Source organism: Lampris incognitus, chromosome 12 (genome assembly GCF_029633865.1).
Source record: "Lampris incognitus isolate fLamInc1 chromosome 12, fLamInc1.hap2, whole genome shotgun sequence".
NCBI classification, from domain to species: Eukaryota; Metazoa; Chordata; class Actinopteri; order Lampriformes; family Lampridae; genus Lampris; species Lampris incognitus.
Window position 1 is genome coordinate 33,603,378 of NC_079222.1, and position 22,357 is coordinate 33,625,734.

The 22,357-nt window shown below is 44.9% G+C and overlaps 1 protein-coding gene across 10 annotated transcripts in view; it reads right to left on the reverse strand.

The window, feature by feature from the left end:
- The window catches only part of LOC130121492 (formin-binding protein 1), a 91,049-nt gene that overhangs the window by 28,772 nt on the left and 39,920 nt on the right, over positions 1-22,357 (reverse strand). For all 10 annotated transcript variants that reach the window (XM_056290298.1, XM_056290299.1, XM_056290307.1 and 7 more), the window contains 4 exons: positions 16,651-16,707; positions 15,353-15,500; positions 8,812-8,874; positions 5,509-5,613 (listed from right to left, as the gene is read on the reverse strand). In XM_056290298.1, coding sequence (XP_056146273.1) covers positions 5,509-5,613; positions 8,812-8,874; positions 15,353-15,500; positions 16,651-16,707 — 373 coding nt within the window. The remainder of the gene's footprint in view (positions 1-5,508; positions 5,614-8,811; positions 8,875-15,352; positions 15,501-16,650; positions 16,708-22,357) is intronic.

A 22,357-nucleotide genomic window follows, 5' to 3' on the forward strand; every position in this document is an offset into this window, starting at 1 on the left:
CTGGGGTACACAACATCACTATGGCAGCGATTCGGTGTTATGACAACACACATCACAACACGAGCTTCTGTCCCCGTTGCTGCATCGCATCCTGTTAAGGTTTCGAGGAAATAAGCGGCGGTTTACTTGCCCTCTTATCCCTCTGCTTTCACAAACTTTCTACCTACGTGTTCGTTTGGTGGCAAAGCTGAAAAACCGGAAGCTGCTACAACTCTCAGATTGAAAGATCACCGTATTGTACTATGATTAACACAAGTGGGGGGGGTGGGGGTGGCATGATATTTTGGTTTCCTAGCTACACAGTACATAGAGAATGTTCCGGATGGAGTTCATAACATGCACTTAGAAAACATAAACCACAGAAACATGTGAACGCTTACAGTCAGAAACACGAATTAAGCCGTCCACGTTGTGCCTTCACTTGTGAAAAGCAGTGAATCTAATCGATGAAGAGGGGCTGAGAATGAGACACAGGAGGAGGACTGAATGATAGTGACAGCTATTGGGTAACACCAAACACTCAGCCAACGTCACATAGTTTCCTCAGGGTCACACACACACACACACAAACACTTGAGGTCGGTATAAAGCGGAGAGGCAAGCCACTGCATGGAGGGACGAGGACGGTGGGACGGAGGAGGAATGTTGGACAGGACTTCCCGTGGCTGCTCTACGGGGGGAGTGCGTTGTGTCGGGACACGGGTTGAGACAGTGTGTTCCCACACATATAATAACGGGTTGACTAGCCAGTGGACCTACCTTGTGGGAACTTCGCTTCAAGGCATGGCAGAAAATAAAATATACAAAAACATACACACAAACAAAAAAAAAAAAAAAAAAATGAGCGTTAGCCGTTTCCAGCTAAACAAGAAGCCGCCATAGATACACTTCCTGGACCAAGAGGTGTGAAATATAGAGGGGGAAGTAGGCATCAGGATGAACAAACAGAGGAGTAAAAAACCAAATAATCACAGTTAAAATAGTGGTATTATAAACCGCTATGTTAGACCAAGGGATAGTGACACAATACACCGAGGGATACTTTCCTTTTCTACGATGCCTTACGCCCGAGAAACGCGGCGAGAAGCAAGGCGATAAAAAGTGTGTGGAGGGCCTCCGTAACGGGCCTCGTGGCTATCCGGGCTGTAAATCCAAACCCCAAATTGAGGGGTTCATCTGCCAGCGGATGAGAGGGAACACTTAGGAGGCTTGCAACAGCTTCCCAGGCAAACCACAACAGCTCAACTGCACGGTGGCAGTCTCTCTGCATTAAAACTTACTGGAAAGAGCATGGAAGGAGGTCCTGGACTTCAGTAACCGAAGATAGGCAGTACATACACTGCTATTAGGGAAGTGATTACATCATTTCCACTAGAAAACCATGCAAACGGATGACGCAATAGTGCATGCTCAGATGTGCGTGTGTGTAGGTGAACGCTCACATTTCTGTCTGTCACTCACTCCCTTCGTCATTTTTTTTCTCCCCAATTGTACCCGGCCAATTACCCCACTCTTTCGAGCTGTCCCGGTCGCTGCTCCCCGATCCGGGGAGGGCTGCAGACTACCACACGCCTCCTTCAATACATGTGGAGTCTCCAGCCGCTTCTTTTCACCTGAAAGTGAGGAGTTTCACCGGGAGGACGTAGCGCGTGGGAGGATCACGCTATCCCCCCAAACCCCCCCCCCCTCCAGTTCCCCCTCCCGCCCTGAACAGGCACCCCGGCCGGCCAGAGGAGGTGCTAGTGCAGCGACCTGGACACATACCCACAGACACGAACCATTGTGTCCGTAGGGATGCCCGACCAAGCCGGAGGTAACATGGGGATTCGAACCGGCGATCCCCGTGTTGGTAGGCAACGAAATAGACTACTTCGCTACCCGGACATCTCCCCCCCCCCCCCCCACACACACACACACACCTTCCCTGCACCATTTAACCAATAGAAAAACAAACTCAAGGCTATAGCTGAGAAAAAAAATCAAATTAATAGCAGATATTGGTAGTGACTTATTATATGTGGTGGTGACGCAGTTCTCCAAGGCCTTAAGTGATGGGGGGAGGGGGTGTGTCTCTTCAAACTTCTAACACATACAGGCTCATACAAGCTTAACTCATCAAACATCAACATAGACCAAAAAAATGAGACAAAATTAACTTAACAGACACACAAATAGACCGACAAAGAGAAAGGGAACACATACACACACAGACTTAAAAAGACAAAAAACATATCCAATTACAAACCACAGTTACACAAGTGCTAAGGAAAAGGCAGTTAAGTTTGTAGTTTCTTTTGTATTTCTAAGGATGTGGGCCCCAGTTGACGTAGGAGGTGGAGGTCAAGTTAAAAGCCCACATAGAAAGGGATTAGAAAGAGAACTGATTATATCATTATATCACAGCAGGCATGTTCCCATGAATGTGTGTTTTTTGCAAAATTTTAAGTTCTGCAAAACAAAACGTGAGTGGAAACGTCTGAATTTTAAAAAAAAAACACAAAAAAAAACAAATGCTTAAATATTGCACAGACGTTTTTGCATGTTTTTTTTATGCTTGCTTGAGGTGGAAAAGTAGAAATGTAGAAAAAGTGAAAATGCAGACCCAGCACCAGCTCAAGCTCAGAAAGGGTGCACAAATTTTAAATTTATTATAAGAAATAACAAATGTTGTGCCTCCTCTATAATAAACAAGTTTCTGTTTGCAAATTTAAAGCTGGCACAGGCAAAGAGTGGCATTATTCACAATGAACAGATGAAGTCTAATGAAATGCAGAAACGGTTGGCTTTAATATTCTGCTCTAAAAAGAACAATTGAGACAGTTGTGTTATTTGTATAGCCTATCATTTCTTTAGGGACACTCTGCCGACAGAAAGCCGTCTATTTGCAGCACGGCTGACTTCCCACATTATCTTTCAATCTCCAGCTCATCGACTGTTTTCTTAATTTTCATCTTACAACTTATAAGTTTTTGTCCGCAGCTTTGGTGAAATATCTCACAAACTCTTCCACTGCCTGACATCCTGTCAACCGATACTTATGAGCCGCAAGAGTATACATAAGTATACACCCTTAGAGTATACATAACCAGCCACCCTCCATTCATTGTCAATGAACCCCCCCCCTTTTTCCTCCCCAGTAGTATCCGGCCTATTACCCCACTCTTTCGAGCAGTCGGGGTCGCTGCTCCACCCCCTCTGCTGATCCGGGGAGGGCTGCAGACCACCACATGCCTCCTCCAATACATGTGGAGTCGCCAGCCGCTTCTTTTCACCTGACAGTGCGGAGTTTCACCAGGGGGATGTAGCGTGTGGGAGGATCACACCATTTCCCCCAATCCCCCCCCCAAACAGGCGCCCCAACCGACCGACCAAAGGAGGCGCTAGTGCAGCGACCAGGACACATACCCACATCTGGTTTCCCACCCACAGTCATGGCCAATTGTGCCCGACCAAGCCGGAGGTAACACGGGGATTCGAACTAACGATCTCCGTGTCGGTAGGCAACGGAATAGACCGCCACGCCACCCAAACACCCATTCTCAATGATTCTGCTGAGTGGCGTTTGAAGCCAAATATCAGCTTGAATAGGCGCCGCCATTTTGCCAAGCCAACTTGTCTGGTCTTGCACATTAGATGCATGTCAAGTACACAACGAGAAGGATGACGACCACAGCTCGGTCATGGTCACGGTCAGTGGCAGTCTACACCATTATGTTGTGGCTCATACTTGACAAAATATGATAAAAACCTACTTTATTGATCCCCGTAGGGAAATTCCGCTCTGCCTTTAACCCATCCTAGCTGTGTAGCTAGGAGCAGCAGTGGGCAGCCGCCATGCCGGACCCAGGGACCAACTCTAGGTCGTCTTGCCATGCCTCGGTCAGGGGCACAGACAGGAGTATTAACCCTAAAATACATGTCTTTTTGATGGTGGGGGAAACCGGAGCACCCGGAAGAAACCCACCGCAGACACAGGGAGAACACGCAAACTCCACACAGAGGACGACCTGGGATGACCTCCAAGGTTGGACAACCCCGGGGTTCGAACCCAGCACCTTCTTGCTGTGAGGTGACAGCGCTAACCACTGCACCGCCACGCCGCCTTGGCAAACTTATCAGCATTAGCCGAATTTACGCAATAATCTTTAAACGAAGGCACAAGCTCTGTTGCGCCCTGTACATGGGAGGTGGGGGGTTTTTTGGGGTTTTTTTCCCCCGAAAAACACCAGTTGATGGAAACATGGAGTAATTCGCATTTTATTTTATCCGCCATTCAACATTTTCCTTGAAAATTTCAATAAATTTGGATGGGAACATAGCTGCTGTTGGTTCCAATGTGTGTGCTGCATAGGAGATATTGGATAAAGATGGCTGCATATGAGTTTTGAGAATGTGTCACTAAATAAAGTCACTACATCTGTAGTAATGGTAAACAAAATCAGAGATGACCATATGTTAAACATTTTTTTATATATATATATATTTTAAACTGGGCATTACACAAGCAACGACGAAGCTGAGGCAAAGCAGGAGTCCCCATGTTTTACACAACTGAAAAGAAATAACTACTCTTATGTCTGTGTCCTAAGAATCGGGTCTGTACCGTGTCAACTGTATCTGATGCAACAGCAGCACGGGCTGAAGACCCGACGATGCCTTGAAGGCTTGGGAGCCGCGTGAGTTAAAGGCCTTCCTAATTCTTCATGACAACTGGGGGAAAGTTTAGCTCCAGACTTAGAGGCCTCTTGTGAACGACCGCTGAGAGTCTGGTGACCACCGCATTTTGGATTTACTCATCAGGGCATATAGTATGTGGGAAAACATGCAAAAAACCCCCCACAAAAACACAGAACTCAAAAACGCTTGTGCTAATAGACGGACAGAAACTCGCACAGAAAACAATAACCTTAAAAGAAGAACAAGTCAAAGAGTGAGGAATACGCCAACAATTAGACGTAGCCAACATGGCGCCAACATGGACACACCGCTCTCTGTGCTGTCAGGTCTTGTACAGTAGAGTCGCACACTCAGCGGCTGCACAGACTCAGTGCAGCCATCGAGCCTTGTTAGACAGCGCATCACTGTGCTGCTGAGACAACGCCAGCATTAACACTCCGTGTTTCCATTTCTTCTAGGGAGTTGTTCCTTATCCGATGCGTGGGTCTAAGGACAGGATGTTGTGTTGATATAACGCCAACTGAGGCAAATTTGTGATAATGGGCTACACAAATAAAGTTGACTTGACTTAACACTCATCCCTGGTATCCACCATTCATACAGTCACTGACTCCCTACCTTCCTTAGGGAAAATGGAGAGGTGTTGGGAGGAGGATAAAGAGTAAATAAAATGGGAGAAGTGGCCAGAGGAAAGCACTGATGCTTGGTAAGAGGAGGGGAAAGGTAGCACAAGTGTTAAGACAGCTGTGTGTGTGTTTGTGTGTGTGTGTGTGTGTGTGCGTAGGGTGTTCGATCTGGAACAAGCCTGCACTGTTTGTGGATGACGCATACCTTTTCCACATCGGCCTTTGTCACGTTTATGTCGGCGTCCATCTTCTCAAAATACTGCTGCGCCCTGTCAGCCTCTTTACAGTCCCGCTCAAATCTTCTTTTGCACTGGGGGACAAAAATCAGAAAGACATCCAAGTGTGGTCACTGACCTATCAGGAGGCTGAAGTACTTGTAATAATGCATGTATGGACCTTTGAATAAGCGGATGAATAGACGCGAAAACATGTATTTATGTTCGTCATATCCATGTCAGACCCAGCATTGTGCGACAAGAGGTCATTTCATGTCTCTGACACAGTAAAAAGTCTACAGACTGTAGATTAAACAAATGTCCACAGTGCCCATTTGTGCACATAAAAAAACAACCATTCAGCCCACCCTCTTTCGACCCCTCCAACCGAACAATCGCTGTTTGTTGTGCAAGTGTGCACTCTGAACTCTGCGTAGCCGTCTCACACACAATGGTATCATTGAGTGTCCAGAGAGGTGGAGGACAAGGCAGTCGTGTTATGCATCTCTCTCTCTCTCACACTCTTTTCCTCCTCTGTCAGAGGGGCCTGATAAAGATAAGGACTGGTGATCTGCACAATCTCTCATTTTGGCCCCCTGCTCTTACTGATATTCTTAGGAGTCCACCTTTGGAATTGCAAGATATAAATTTACTAAGACTCTGGGGCTTGATTCACGAAGCATTCATGGGCAGAAATATCTTCTCAAGTGCCTACTTTTGTCTTAAACTGAAATTTGACTAATAATAATAATAAGAACAAAGAAGGTTGCATCACAGAAAACATCTCATGGGAATTTTCTCAATCTTGTTAATGTTTCATTCAAAGGGAAAATCTCACCTTTTTTGTTTTTTTTTAATCCCCCCCCCCTTTTCTCACCAACTGTACTCTGCCCCACTCTTCCGAGCCGTCCCAGTCCTTGCTCCACCCCTTCTGCCGACCCCGGGGGCGGAGCTGCACACCATCACGTGCCTCCTCCGATACATGTGGAGTCACCAGCCGCTTCTTTTCGCCTGACAGTGAGGAGTTTTGCGGGGGGGGGGGGGGGGTAGCACGTGGGAGGATCACGCTATTCCCCCCCTGGTTCCTCCTTCCCCCGAACAGGTGCCCCGACTGACCAGAGGAGGCGCTAAGTGCAGCAACCAGGACGCATACCCACATCCGGCTTGCCACCAATTGTGTCTGTAGGGATGCCCGACCAAGCCGGAGGTAACACGGGGATTCGAACCACCTATCTCCGTGTTGGTGGGTAACGGAAAACGGAGTGGACCGCCACGCCATCCATCTGGACGCCCCCAACCCACCGAATTTTAACCTTATTTAAATCCTTCTATTTGCGTCAGGGATGGCACCTGCAGGGTTTTTTTCTCCTAGCCACCGAGTGACGAATCGTGATGTCAGTTGGAGGCCGGAAAAAAACTACAGCCTAGCGTGGTCTCAAATACTCTAATCCACACTAAACACACTGCTCAAAAAAAAACAAAAAACACAGCCACATTTTCTTGGCTAAGCTACGTTTCCGACGGTGGAAATAGCATCCCAACACACCAGCGCCGAGGATTTTTATGGAAAACGATGCAGAGGCTTACGCACAATGCATCCTGGTATGAGGAGGCACCGTGGGAAAGACTGCGAGCAGGACAACAACAATTTCTCCGTCAGCATTGCACACAGCGAGGACTTTATTGCCCCAAGAGACTACAACAGTGATCGGTAGTGATTGCATACTCAAAACAACTGTGAAATTTAACTGTAAGAATACATCTGGACAACTGCAGTTAAGCAACATCTTGAGAATTTCTTAAAGCTTTTGTATGCGGCCTCAGTTCTGCTATGACATCTATAACAGTGCAACACTAACTGTAAAAGAGGCCGCTGTCCAGAGATTCAGAATTTTCAACGCTGATGTCACGGCGTCGCTTCCTATTCCAAATATAACGTAATATTTACAGTTTACTGATCAGGAGACTTCTCTTGGTTGTCTAAAGAGTCAGAAGATGAGAACAAGAACAATGCGAATCCATTTATCTAACAGTAACCAGCTATTTCCTTCCCTAAATATAACATTCTACACCTGGATTTTCATCATAGGCTATCTTCCACTGAAGCTATCTTCGAGCTCTCGTGTCCATTCTCAACTTAAATTGTCCGTTGTTTGAGGTATCTGCTGAAGAAAGAATGACTTGAGAAGAAGCTGTACGATGCCACCCTTACAGCAACACCGCATGAATTTCCCATGTGGAGAGTCCCATGTGGGCAGCCCGACAAGCACCAGTAGCGTGACAGACTCACACGGGCAACGTATAAAAAACATGATTTGCACCCGGGAAAATGTTTGGTTTTGGAACATTTTCATGGGATACGGTAACTTCATGTGACATAATGTGCAAAATTGTCACATTATTGTACTCTCCACGTGTAATAACTGCATGTGATATAATGTGGCACAATTGTTAATAACGTGTATCCACATGGAAATATCATAATGTTCTAATAAACCCAGGAGATTCAGTTTCTTTAAGTGTTGTATTGACCTCTCTTATTTACCCTCAATATATTTAAGAAAAGACTCAAATGTATCAATATATGTAAAATACAAATCTGGCTGCCGGTATCTCTGTGTAGGTTGTTAATTATGACGACATCGTCATGTCACATATCACTTCCCAATATAATTGTGCCATAGACACCTACTGTAAACTCAGCGCTGTTTCACACTACATCACTTGTGCATGGTGAAATTTATTCGGCCATCACTATGTTGATAAGCCCTGGACAGGAGCTTCAATACAACTAATGTAATAACTTTTTTTCCCCACTTTTTCTCCCCAATTGTATCCAGCCAATTACCCCACTCTTCCGAGCCGTCCTGGTCGCTGCTCCACCCCCTCTGCCGATCCGAGGAGGGGCTGCAGACTACCACATGCTTCCTCTGATACATGTGGAGTCACCAGCTTTTCATCTGACAGTGAGGCGTTTCGTCAGGGGGAAGTAGTGAGTAGTGCGTGGGAGGATCACGCTATTCCCCCCAGTTCCCCCTCCTCCCCGACCACACGCCCCGACCAACCAGAGGAGGCGCTAGGGCAGCAACCAGGACACATACCCACATCCGCCTTCCTACCAGCAGACACGGCCAATTGTGTCTGTAGGGACGCCCCACCAAGCCGGAGGTAACAAGGGGATTCGAACTGGCGATCCCCATGTTGGTAGGCAACGGAATAGACCGCTACGCTACCCGGACGCCGCCCCCCCCCCCACTCCACCTATTTATTCAATTTTAACTGGAGTAACTCACCGTTTCAAGCTGCTTCCATGAGCTCTCGATGTTCTGTTGTGCCTTACGCCCATCATGGAAGTGCTGTCAGACAAAACAGTGAAAGGAATATCAGCATAACATCCCACAGCCTGGAGGATTTACATGCAGGCATTCCTAATATTTGAGTTACGAGTGGGATTTAGAGAGGGACAGATGAGCTGCTACGTGGAAGACCCACACTGTGAAATTAATTAATGTGCACTGAGAATGTAGGCAAAACTAATATGAAAACTACGACAGTATTGTAAATCATGGCCGTCTGATCCCAAGGTTTGGCGTTAAGAGATCTTTACTATTCACATATCGATGCTTATGATTCTATTTCAGTAAAGAACAACATTCACGGTGGCAAAATAACAGCATGTGCAACAGTTTAAGGGTGAGCAATTGTGATTCAAGAAAAACCCATTGAAGTGATAACCTATGAAAACACCCAACTGAATAAAGGTTTCAGAAAAATCACGTATTTCATATCGACAAAGAATGGCATGAGCACAATAAAATAAGGTTGTAAACAGGGCTGGGCAATAATTCAACACAATTGTTTATTGTCTTTTAGTGGTATTGTATTAAGATAAAATTCAGATGTTGTCATATCATGATACATAGCATTTTTGTCTCAGTAAACACCGACAAGAATCTATTGCTTAAAAATTCTCACAATATGAGGTCTGAAATATTTGAGGCGGTGTTTTATTCATGATAGTAATTACTTGCAAAGCACGGGCAGAAGCTAATTAGATTAGGAATTGCTGCACAGTCACACTCATGTGGTACAGAGAACGGACGCCACCGACAGCAAGATTAACACGGATGTGAAACACATGTCCATTTGACCTGACAACTGTGTATGTTTGACAAGTGTGATGGAAAACATGGACCCGGACTGTGACAGAGACAACACCTGGAAGAGGGTTAAGACAGGGTTTAAAGCCTCCTACAGACTGTGCGATTTTAGCAATCCTATACGTTTATTGCAAGCCACACTGCGATACGCATCTAATAAACGACACCAAGTTTGACGTATGTAGACTGTAGCACCCACTGAATCGCAGGCTACGACGCAAGTCCATCGAAACGTCATCAGCGTGCGTGCCACATCAGCACGCGCAATCAACCTACGCCGCCGGTAGAGCAACGTGACGCCAAGCAGGGATCCGGTCCTTTCAATAGTCGCCGCAGCTCGTTTCGCGTTGATCAGCGCGCCATCTCGTGCTGCATTTCTATCGGTTAGTAGACGTAGGTGGTAGCAGCAGTCACGCTGTGAGACGGTCATCCTACGTTTCCGACACTGTCAGACTTTTGCCCCAGGTTATCTTCGGTCACAACACCGCAGTAACGGTCGTCTCTGAACCTGTCTCACAGTGCGACGTCGAACCGCCGCTTTGGAGCCACGACCAAAGACATGGCCACGTTTAGTCATCTTTCATCTGAGACGGCCCAAATCGCACAGTCTGTTGGAGGCTTAAGGGCCAAAGAGACGGGATAAGTGATTAGGCCAGAGTGGATATTGAACGACAAGCTTACAGTACGCTAACTGTTAGACGACGGAAGCATGCGCCACATGAGGTGACAGCGTTTTAGGGAGAGACACGACGCAAAGATACCACTGGCCCTGCCAAGCATGGCATATTGCACAGGCTGAGGTGGCAGCTGTCGGTCTGGGCACACACGGGCACACTGTGTGTTTTATTCTGAAAGGCCTCCCTTGGCCTTCCTTGCTCAGGGCCACCGAAAGTAGACATATCCCAACGGCTCTCTTCCCAGATCACAGCCAGATCCTCCCGAACCGTCAACCGACCAATTTGAAGCCTCGATTGTTTTAAAATTGACAACAAAGATGTGGAAATATTTGACCCTTTTCTAAATTGTCGACTACTCTGAAAGTCTACCTATCAAACTGCTGACCAGATTTGTAAGTTTCAAGTAGATAGTAAGCGAGAAAACAGACCATTAACCGAGTATTCCTTGGTTACCCGGCCTGTCAGTGCTGCAGTGAGTAGCTGAGGTGAATATTGATGTCTCCTATTTTCCTTCAATAAAGGGCCAAGGCATAATGGTGAATGAAAAGCCATTGCTTTCTTTTCACCGGCCTGTCAGTACTTTGAATAGGCTATCTCAAGGAAACGCTCATAGTCCAAGGTAGTTTGATTACACAGGCAACAGGTTTCAAATTAATCCCCAGTCAAGAGGCCTAAAAGGTAAGCACACCTTTTTTATGTCGAACGTAACAGTTCGAAGTGAGGATGTGTGATCAAGCCCTGGTTTACCACGACAGGTCTCGCATCTCACTTCCCAAGAAGGTCTAGGGAAGCTCTGAGAAAAAAGGAAGCACACCCCTGTCTCAGAGGAAGTACTTGACCGCTTGACAAGAACGGGACATTGTGGAGCCATAAACATTTGCTTATGACTTAACATTAACCGTTGTGAAGCGTCTCGGCCTTGCTCTTGATAATAAGACCGCCGAGGGAAAGGGGACTCCCCTTTGATTAGCACCAAGTTTGTTATGTGACCGGCTTTGAAAACCCAAAAGCATTTGGTAAATTATAGGGCAAAAGCCTAGGTCTGCATGCTACAAAAATCTGGGAAGGAAGAGTTAAAGCCACATGCCAACACAAAACATCAAAACAGGTGACATCATTGTTATGCTGAAGCACTCCTCATCAACCAAATATTTGTCTCCATAGCAACATGTTCAGACAGAGTTTACGCGAGGACTTAATGACACCAAGATATCTAGCTAGGAAAATATATAGTGCTCATCTAACACCGATCAACACATCCTCCATCACTTGAGATAAACAAAATACACTGAGGAAACCATTGCGTAACATGTCCAAAGGCTGCAACTCCTGTGTTGCAGAGTGACGAGGCGCAAGCTGTTCACATGAGACGTTTTCTTGACCAAGTATAAGCCACCGCATCCACGCATTTTCACTTCCACAGCCGAGCATTTAACATCTCCATCCATTACCCGAACTGCTTCTCCTGATCTCAGGGTCGCGGGGATGCTGGAGCCCATCCCAGCAGTCATTGGGCGGCAGCAGGGAGACACCCTGGACAGGCTGTCAGGTTATCACACAGGGCCGACAAACACACACACACACACACACACACACATTCATACCTAGGGACAATTTAGTACAGCCGATTCACCTGACCTACATGTCTTTGGACTGTGGGAGGAAACCGGAGCACCCGGAGGAAACCCACGCAGACATGGGGAGAACATGCAAACTCCACGCAGAGGACGACCAGGGACGACCCCCAAGGTTGGACTACCCCGGGGCTCGAACCCAGGACCTTTTTGCTGCGAGGCGACTGAGCTAACTACTGTGCCACTGTGCCGCCCATTTTATAGCTGTGTTTCTATGATAGAACAATCTGAGTTGAGGAACAGGTAATAATAATAATAATAATAATAATAATAATGATAATAATAAATCAATCTTAAACATGGTAGAGCTGGCGGAGGCAGCATTCCCTAGCACTGGCCTATATTTTGGTTTGAATTAATGGACTTCAGAGATCGCTTCAGTCATCAGTACCCAAATATTTTGCCCCACACACCCTTTTCAGTATCAACGATTGGCCACTGACGACCAGGACGTTTCTGCAGATCACTGACCTGAGGCTGCCAAGCTTTACCCAAGCAAATGAAAGTCAGAGCAAGATATACGCTCCTTGACTTTAATTTTTCTTAGATTTTCAAAAGCTTGCATCCAAACCTATGATTTGTCAATCAACACACTGTTTGAAACTGTGATGCTTGCCATTTAGGAATAGCTGATGAGGGGTAAAAAGGTTTATTATAAACGTTATAATGGCAAATGGGACAATTCCTTCCCTTGAGACTGTTTTCTTTTAGAAAAAGGAATTCCTTGTGCAAACCCATAGCGTCATGTACCTCCTGGTACAACCCAGACTAGCACAGTCCGCCAGTTCCTTCCTTCCATACAGAGAGAGACAGAGACACACAGACGGAGACAGAGAAGAAGAGAGACTCTCGTGTGGGGTGAATGTGATGGCACACCCTGCATCGGTTAAAAGCAGTCCCCACAATCTCTGCAGCTGGTGGTCTGGCATGCTTAAACACTGTCAAACAGAGTGAGATGTTTAAAGCAAAACAAGCCAGGCGATGAAAATTCTGCCAAAAGTTAGCATATACTCTCCAAAACTTGGAAAACAAACAAAAGTGTTGGTCTTATACAAAGGTAGTGCAATGACTGAATGCAAAGTGAAAGATCCGATGCCCTCCCATGCTTCAGAAAGCATAGGCCAGCTCATTCTACCTACGTGTGAATGAAGATGTGCACATGTAAATTTGTGTTGTCCTTACATGTTGAGATAAGATTAAGTATTTTCATCCACACAATCGGATGCATAAAAACCTGGACCTGCTGTGTTGCACAACCATCTCCCCACCAACTCACAAGATATCAGAAGTAGTCTTGACCTTTCTGCCACACACACATAACGTTAATCCTGTGAAAATGCCACAGAGAAAACATTTATTTTATTTATGGCTTTTACTCATTTCTGCTTTTACTGTGGTGTTATTTATTTATTTTACTTATTGTCTTGTCTGTGCTGACCTGAGCAAGATGAATTTCCCTTGTGTACATCTATCTTGAACGACTCTTTCAACGGGATTAAGTAACTATTAAGAATCTGATTATGTTAAAGACATTTTGGATCGGGCGGTACGTGGGCTGAACAAGGAGAGGCTCAGGTCTAATGATCAGCCTTGAAGAATATGATGGTCCTTGGAACTCCAGAGAAACACAAAGGACCCTATTTTCATGCAAGTGCACGGCACAAAATCGGGCTTTGCGCTGGCAAAGTGGTATTTTGGCGACTGTGCGCAGTCATGTTTTCTGCACAGGTTGTGCCAGTCAGTGTTTTGGTGACTCGCTGAGTGCTGAAGTGGGAGGAGAGGTGTGGTAGGAGGTGTGTCATACAGAATCTGGTGCCACACTGCAATTTTGGTAACACAAATAGCCTCTAGGGTTGGGAACCAAAACTGGTCTTTGTTTCAACCAAGCAGTTACACACCTGAGTCTACAAATCAAGGTCCTTAGCAAAGACTATTGGTTGACTAATAGTATCAGGTGTGTAACCGCTTGGTTGGAACAAAGACCTGCACCCACACCAGCCCTTTCTGGATCATGTCGCCCATCCGTGTTATAGCGGATCAGACAAATCAATTGAATCAGGTCATGCCCATCTCTGTCTGACTAGATTTTCCAGCATTCTGAATAATCTGAAAAACCTATTTTTGCAAACTGATTCTAGACCATTGATCCAATCATCACCTAATTTGGCCTCTAGAGTCCCATGACCAAAAGTTACCAGGATAAACACAACTGCGGGTACATCCAACTTCAGCACACCTACATCCAACAGACCCATTATTAATTTTATTAGCTGCAGCTTAGTTCATCCTGCTATGCTTAAATCACTGAGCACCAAGACCAGTATGCCATGTTTTTAACATTTAGATGGTTTTTAACCTGTAGATGTTAGCAAGCTCACTAAAATCATCTAGGGTTATTTTTTTAAATAATAATGTCGAAGCTCACTGATGGTCACATTTCCTGGTGTTGGCCACATTAAGGCATCAAAATAAAATTGAGGTTGATAAATAGAGTGAAAAGTTGATAAAGGGAGTGAAAAACTTCTCGTAGTCTTCTTCTTCTTCTTTCGGCTTGTTCCCTGTTTCCCAGGGGTCGCCACAGCGGAATCGACAGTTCCCATCGGTACCCTGTGAGGGCACAACACCGATGGCGGTCTTGTCAATCCGCATAACGATCTGGCAAAATTTTACGTCGGATGCCCTTCCTGACACAACCACTAACCCTATGGAAGCAAAAAACTTCTCGTAGTATTGAAGAAAAAAATGCGCCAGGTTCTTCGCAAGGTTTCCGTGCATGACTATTTCTTCAGATGACAGATTAAAAAAAAAAAATTCACATGAAAAATTCAGACTTGGTATGCAAACACTTTTAGTATCACGATTTTACATCAAATAGGTTGTTTCCCCTGCCCCAGATGGTTTCCCCTCCCAGCCTGCATACATCGTGCAACCCACCAGTTTCCCCTGGGTCCTAGCACCAGAACATTTCCTATGTCTTGTGTTTTTGGGGTCTATGGTGTATTTTTCCAAGTCAAATCAATGAGAAAAACAAAAACACAAAAAAACAAAATGAATAGAGCTATTGGTTTGAAGTTGTTTAGGGGTCAAAGTACAATTTTGGGCGGTTATAGTCCCCTAAAAGATGTCTGGCAATGCCACTGCTTCCATCAATGTACATTTAAACACCAGCTTGGTCTAGTCAGAAAGGCACTAACTGAGGAAGCCTCTTGGATGAGAGGCGAAACGTCTTCACGGATATATACCAAGTCCAGTTGCGCTCGATTCAACTCCTTTGGATAACCATGACCTGGGTGAATGAGAACATTCACAGACTTGCATTTAAACACAACTTTATGCAGTCGAAACAATGAAGGGATTCCTCACCGATTTCCTTTCAGTCTTGAGATCCTGTAGGTAGCGTGCAAGCTCAGAGATGATTTGAGAAGTCAGGTTCTCAGCTATGACTTCATGTTGACCTGCATAGTCATTCAGTTCGTTAAGGTTGGTCAGGAAGGCTCGGCAGAAGGTGTACCTTCGTCAGACAAATGAAGTGAGATCAGAGGCGGGAAAGACAACGACAATTTCTGCAATGTACTTACAAACAGAAGGTTAGAAGATGGTCTGGACCAGAGCCCTGCGCGGGACTGTTTTCTTAATCCCGCTCCCGCTGGATTTCTGACCCTTACCGCCCGCACGCACACCCGCGATGTGCGCGTTACACTCCCGCAATGTGCTTGTCCACTCCCGCCCGCTCCCGCAAGCATGCTGGCCATCCAGGCCCGCACGGTGTGGCTGGGTGGGGCAAAGCGTCTATTTAGCGGCTACATTAACAACATCTTGAGCTGTCAACAAAGCCTTTCCCGGCGACGAAGTCAGACGGCCGAATGTCTCTACAGCAAAGTGCGACACATGTCTCGATAATGATAATAATAATAATCATCATCATGTGAACTACTAATACGACACGTTAGACCCTTTAGCCGAGCGGTTAGTGATGTCGCCTTGTGGTGCGGTACACCCCGTATCGAATCCCGCACCGGGCGAGAAAATAGCTCGGTGGCAGCGGTGAGATCCGGAAGTGTGCGGATCCTCGGAAGTCTCTTCGGAGCGCGGGAATAACTTCCGGGAGAGGGTGACGTCTGTAAACTACTAATAACACACGTTAGCCCCTAGCTAACGGGTCTGACCCTTTAGCCGAGCGGTTAGTGATGTCGCCTTGTGGTGCAGTACACCCGGTATCGAATCCCGCACCGGGCGAGAAAATAGCTCGGTTACAATCATCATCTTTACGTAGCGCTTTTCAAGACGGGGGAAGTGTTTTATCTTTAAAAGACAGCTTACTCTTCGCGGGGAGAACGGAGCGGGTAAGTCCAGTTGTTTTCCGTCTTTGTCACAGCTGAGAATTTCTTCCAAATATCAGACTTCCCTTACTCTGTTTTCTGTATTGTAATGACCGACTTTGGGTTTCTTTTCAACCTCATTTGATGACTCCGTCTTACTTGTTAGCGCTGTTGTTAAAACCGCCCGCTCTCGCGAGATTTGCGTTGTGTCCCGCGCGGGATCCCAATCCCAACGCAGGCCTCTAGTTTGGACTACCGCTTTGTTGAAGATGAGGAATTCCTGGTATGTGGATAGGATAACTTTAAGATGATCCTAAGCATGATGCATCAAACATCACTTACTTATTCTCTTCTTCCTCTCGTGAATTCTTCTTGGGTTGATACTTCTTTGATAAATTCCTGTGAGAAAAGACGAGCAAAATGTTAAATCAGAGACGACTCGCTTTCGTTCCTGACAGCACGGTGAGGAGACAGGAAATGCATTATAGCTATGGTGATCTAATGGCTGTGTAAGTGCCCAAAAGCTTTCTCCAGTCGTGTTCAATCTGACATAGTAGCTTTCTACCCTGGCTACCCAATCACTTTCTCTTTCCCAGGAGTCCGCATGTAGAGTCATTTACCAGAAACAAGCATGCTTTTTATTTATTTATTTTTTTGTGCTGACTTTGACACAATTTTGACATTGTCTGTAGGGAACTGTTCAAGCTAAGGATGACATAGGGATGCTGAGACGGCTGCAATGACAGGGCATGAGCAGAGAGATGAACAGTTATCACATGAGTGTATGTTCTTAGTCTGTTAATGATAGTGTTTGTGTATACTTGCATGTACCATGAATGAGTGTTCTTGATGTGTGTGTCTTGAGACTTTGACTCATTCATTGTACTTGTGTAACATGGGTGTTTATGGGGTGCACTGTTGTCGGGTGCTGTGCTGAACTGTGTCTCCGTCTTCTGCTATATCTGGAATTATCGATAGATACATAAAAAAATGTGCATACCGCATTGCTGTGATTGTTTCCTGTCGTATGCTGCCTGGAGAATGCCACTTTTCAAGCCCCTTGAGGGTTTTTAGGCAATTCTCCTTCACATTCTGTTGCCAGTTATATATTGTAACTTTTTTTTTAAAATTTTTCATACGTGTAGATAAAGAATCAATCAATCAGGTCAACAGAATTTGATAGGTATGAGAGAATATAGTTCTCCACCAGCTATAAATAACAAGTTAAAGTTGAACCCCCAACAGCTGCAATATGTTTCTGTCCAACTCTTTCACTTTCCATCCCTTCGGTCATTTCATGTTCTTGTTTTCCAGGTTACTGTGCGTATTATGTTTGTCCACACATGACAATGCAACATGCTTATCAGCCAGATCCACTGACAGAGTTGCGTTACTACCAGCTCAAAACACTAACACACTCTGTGTCGCATGGTTATCTGTGAACTTGTGTACAAGCACCTTAAAGCACCGGTGTTACGCCATCAGGTGCACATATAGTGACTGTCTGGATATGATCAGTCACGTCCCAGTGTGACGTCATCACGACTGGCTAGATTCTGAAATGGCTTGTATGGCTCGTTGCCTGTGCACCTGGCAGCATAACACCAGGTCTTTAAAGATAGGCTATTTACCCTTTATAAAGAATAATTCACTGTTTTCAAGATAAAGTCACGTTATCAGGCAAGTAACCAAGGGGTTATAGATAAACAAATAAACCAATTCAAACACTTGAACAGAAAAAAAAAGTCTATCTTCAGTTACACAGACAAATTTGCATGCAACTGGGTATACCAATGAGAGTGTGTGCACACATACACAAACACACACGTGGTACACACGTCATACTTCCATTATCAAATCTACTGGTGCAAGGAGGAAATCACCACACAAATCTATCTAGTTTTACTTTGGGTGTTGTATACTTAGATAATAAATATATAACAACTACTAGTCACACAGAACATGTGCAAAATCCTCTGTAGTACAACCCAATCTATTGAAACCCATCTAGAAACTGGTTCAAATTAGATCGAATATTTAGGTTATGACGTACAAATGCGAATAAATTGAATGACATACACACCAAAGCAGTGAGTATTGAATGGCACTGTGGGTTTTCATTCTGTAGTGACTGCCCCCCCCCCCAATTTTTTTCTCCCTAATTGTACCCGGTCATTACCCCACTCTTCTGAGCCATCCCGGTCGCTGCTCCACCCCCTTCTGCCGGTCCCGGGAGGGCTGCAGACTACCACATGCTTCCTCCGGTAGTCGCCAGCCGCTTCTTTTCACCTGACAGTGAGGAGTTTCACCAGGGGGACGTAGCGCGTGGGACGATGACGCCATTCCCCCCACCACCACCCCCCGAACAGGCGCCCCGACCAACCAGAGGCAATGGAATAGACCACTATGCTACCCAGACTGTTTTTTTTTTGTGTTGTTTTTTTTTTAAAGCAAAAACTGTCTATTCTACCTAACGCAATGCTCAAGTTCTTCAAAATGTAAGAAATGTATGATGGAGACATGACCCCATTAATTCTTCATCAGTACCACAACTGTCCAGTGTTCCTTTTATTTACAGATTTTTTTTAAACTTCACTTATTGCAGCCTTTAATACAATTCTTTTGTCCAGAATTAGGAAAAATAGAGGGGATTCACTTTTTTGTGAGACTATGGCATGTTGCTCACTAATGCAATCTGAATGCCTCTGCTGGTACGTGTAGAGGTGCTTAATTCCTACCAGCATGAATAAGACATATGTTAAAACACTAATGTGCTTCTGCACTCCATCAAGCTGCCGCTGCCCCCACCCCGATAGTTCTCCTCCCTAGTCATATCTGACCTGTTTCTCTCTCTCTCCCTCTCTCTCTCTCTACTCCTCTTACCCTCGGTCTCATTCTAACCCTATGTAACACCAATGCAGTCTTTCATGTATTTTCCCACTAACCTCAATACTATATTTATCCTACACGCACACTTGAGTACCATTATTAGGAAAAAGCATGTGTTTATCTGTTTATCAACAGACAATAAAGCACATACAAAAACAGTTTCTTTCCACAGGCTGTCATTCAACTGAGCACTTAACACTGTCAATAAGTCCTACCATGTTGTATATACTGTACTGTACTGTATATTGTGTATGTAATGTACATTGTACGTATACTGGTACACTCTGTCATGTCCATCTACCTCAGGCATGTATGTAAGTAATCTGCAAACATCTATTTCAGCATCTCTGTTATATTCCCTGCACCATTGCACCATATCACATCTTATTTTGCCTGTATTTAGTCAATCCTTGTGTATATGTCTGCAGATTGTTGTGTTGTGGTGTTGTTATTCGATGTTAAGTACACTGAGATAGCCACGAAACCGGAGTCAAATTCCATGTATGTGCAGACCTACATGGCCAAGAAACATGATTCTGATGTGTGTGTGTGTATGTGTGTGTGTGTGTGTGTGTGTGTGTGTGTGTGTGTGTGTGTGTGTGTGTGTGTGTTTGCTTGCTCAGGCCCAATCTGAATGTTTAACCACAAGATAAGATACTTTTGTAAAGTGAGGACATTTTGGCCAGTGCTCACTTCTTTGAGGGGTAACTTTAAGGGATATGATATGGATTAGGGGCTACGGAATTAATGTAATCATTGAGGTCACCAAGTGGGGGCGCTGTCAAATATGGTCAAAATTCATTTTCACCCATTTAACAATTATATATTTAAAATCGGAACAAACAAGTGCGTTTTCCGTCCCCTTAAACCCCTCAGTGTATTCTCAATTCAATATGTACAACTTCCCATTCTAGGAAATACACTAATATGTTTTTAAAAACTACAATTTCTACAGCGCCATACTTGCAGTTATTCTAGTTTGCGAACTAGGACTGTAGCCAGGCTTGTAAAAAGATGCATTTACAGAATACATCAAATATTTACATCAACCAAAACATAAATTATACTGCTGTAACCGCTTATTTTCTTGCCCGGTGCGGGATTCGATATGAGGTGTAATGCACCACAAGGCGACATCACTAACCGCTTGGCTAAAGAGTCGGACCGATTAGCTAGGGGCTAACGTGTGTTATTAGTAGTTTACATTAGAAAATATATATTCAAAAAAAATTAGAAACGTGTTTTGGGATTGTATTCAATGTCGACATGAGGAGTGGGACAGGTTTAGAAAAGATCGGAGGGGATGCGTGCAAAGTTAAATAAGTTAACGTTAATTTTCTGAATCAGTTTGGAATAAATACTGTAATTTTGCTTTTGTAACAGGTAACGTAAAGCGGACCGTGCTCATCTCCATAGCAACGGCGGCGAAGACTTTTTGGTAGCGCGGCGCCTTCCGCTATCCAAAACTGACCACAAAAAAAGAAAAACACTTCTCTGAATCGAGGGAGAAATAATTAAAAACTGATGGCCGTAACATTAACCTATCGCACTGATGAATCATCAAGGACACATTCTTGTTTTTGTGTTGAGAAATGTTGAGCACATCGTTAAAATAAAACCTTAAAATAGGAATTGACAGTGAGGAAAATACTACTTCCGGTTGGCAAATCGCGTTATCACGCCGCGGTCGAGTTACCCGTATGTTCAATGTTAAGTTTATGTGCGTTTTAATGTGTTTTTATTGTAATGCCTTGCATGTTTGTTCTTTGTCATTAAAAAAAAGTAATCAATCAGATTTACAGCAGACGGAAAAAATATTGGAGTGAACGAATGGCCGGAGCAGTTCTGGACGTCAAATGGCGCCGTGGATGGGTTTACATTGAAGTTGAAAACCTGGTGCGTCTCATACAGATGTTAAAGGACACCTTGCGTGTCTAACAGACGCCAGGGGGCGTGGCAAAACCCAGGGGGCGTGACAAAGTGTCGGTATGACCCGGAAATGAGAACCGGTTGTTATTATTCCAGATTAGACTTTGGGGAAGAGGAGGAGGAGGAGGAGGAGGATGCGTGAGGTAATGCACCATACTGTGCTGGGCTAAAGCGAAGCGTCCTGCATGTTTACTTCAATGCAGTGGGAGGCGATTAATTATGGATTACTGGGGTGTGTTACTGGGATGGTGATAGAAACGGTGCAAAACGGCTACCATCTTCCTGTTTGGTCTACCTAGTGTAACCTACTAATAAAACACGTTAGTCCTTAGCTAACGGGTCTGACCCTTTAGCCAAGCAGTTAGTGATGTCGCTTTGTGGTGCAGTACACCTCGTATCGAATCCCGCACCGGGCAAGAAAGTAACCGGTAACACTAGATTTGACAAGGAAAAAAAAGTTAGTCTACTTGCTTCACTTTTAATTTTACAGTAAAGCCTACTGGCACACTCTGAGAGGGCCTTATAACCCCGAAATATACTTCAAGAACTATTACTGACACAAAACAAGGGGAAAAAAACAGCGTTTATTAGATCTAACAGCTTGGCTCTTCTGTGAGTCTAGGTGTGCCACACTAGATTAAACCTGATTTAATTAGCTAAATTGCTTGGGTAGAATAAAATGATCTAGAGGTGTAGGGAAAACGTGCAGCAAAAACTCAGAAAGTTGAATCAGTTTATCAGGACATGTTTATTGGGAGAGAAACGTTTCACCACTCATCTGAGTGACCTCTTCAGTCTCGGCTGACTGCAGGTATCCCCACCCTTGTAAACAATACAGTGGCACAACGACCGAAAACAACGATCGGTTTCACATGCAAATTGCAATGACCATTAGCTTGAGTTTCAATGGCCAGTGGCCACTCTTTCAAGAGTGAGGGTGTGCACATTGTTGATAGGGAGGAATGCTGCCATCCCTGAACCGTGTGTGTGTGTGTGTGTGGGGGGGGCTAAGAGTACATATGTCGCCTTCTTTATAATGCTGTGATTTCAAACATTCCCCAATCCTCTGTGACTAGTACACATGGCCATTGTAACTCTAGTTAATGGTCACACCCATATTTGCATATGAACCTGAACGTTGTTTTCGGTCGTTATGCCAGTGTACTGTTTATAAGGGTGGGGACACCTGCAGTCAGGTGAGACTGAAGAGGTCACTTAGATGAGCGATGAA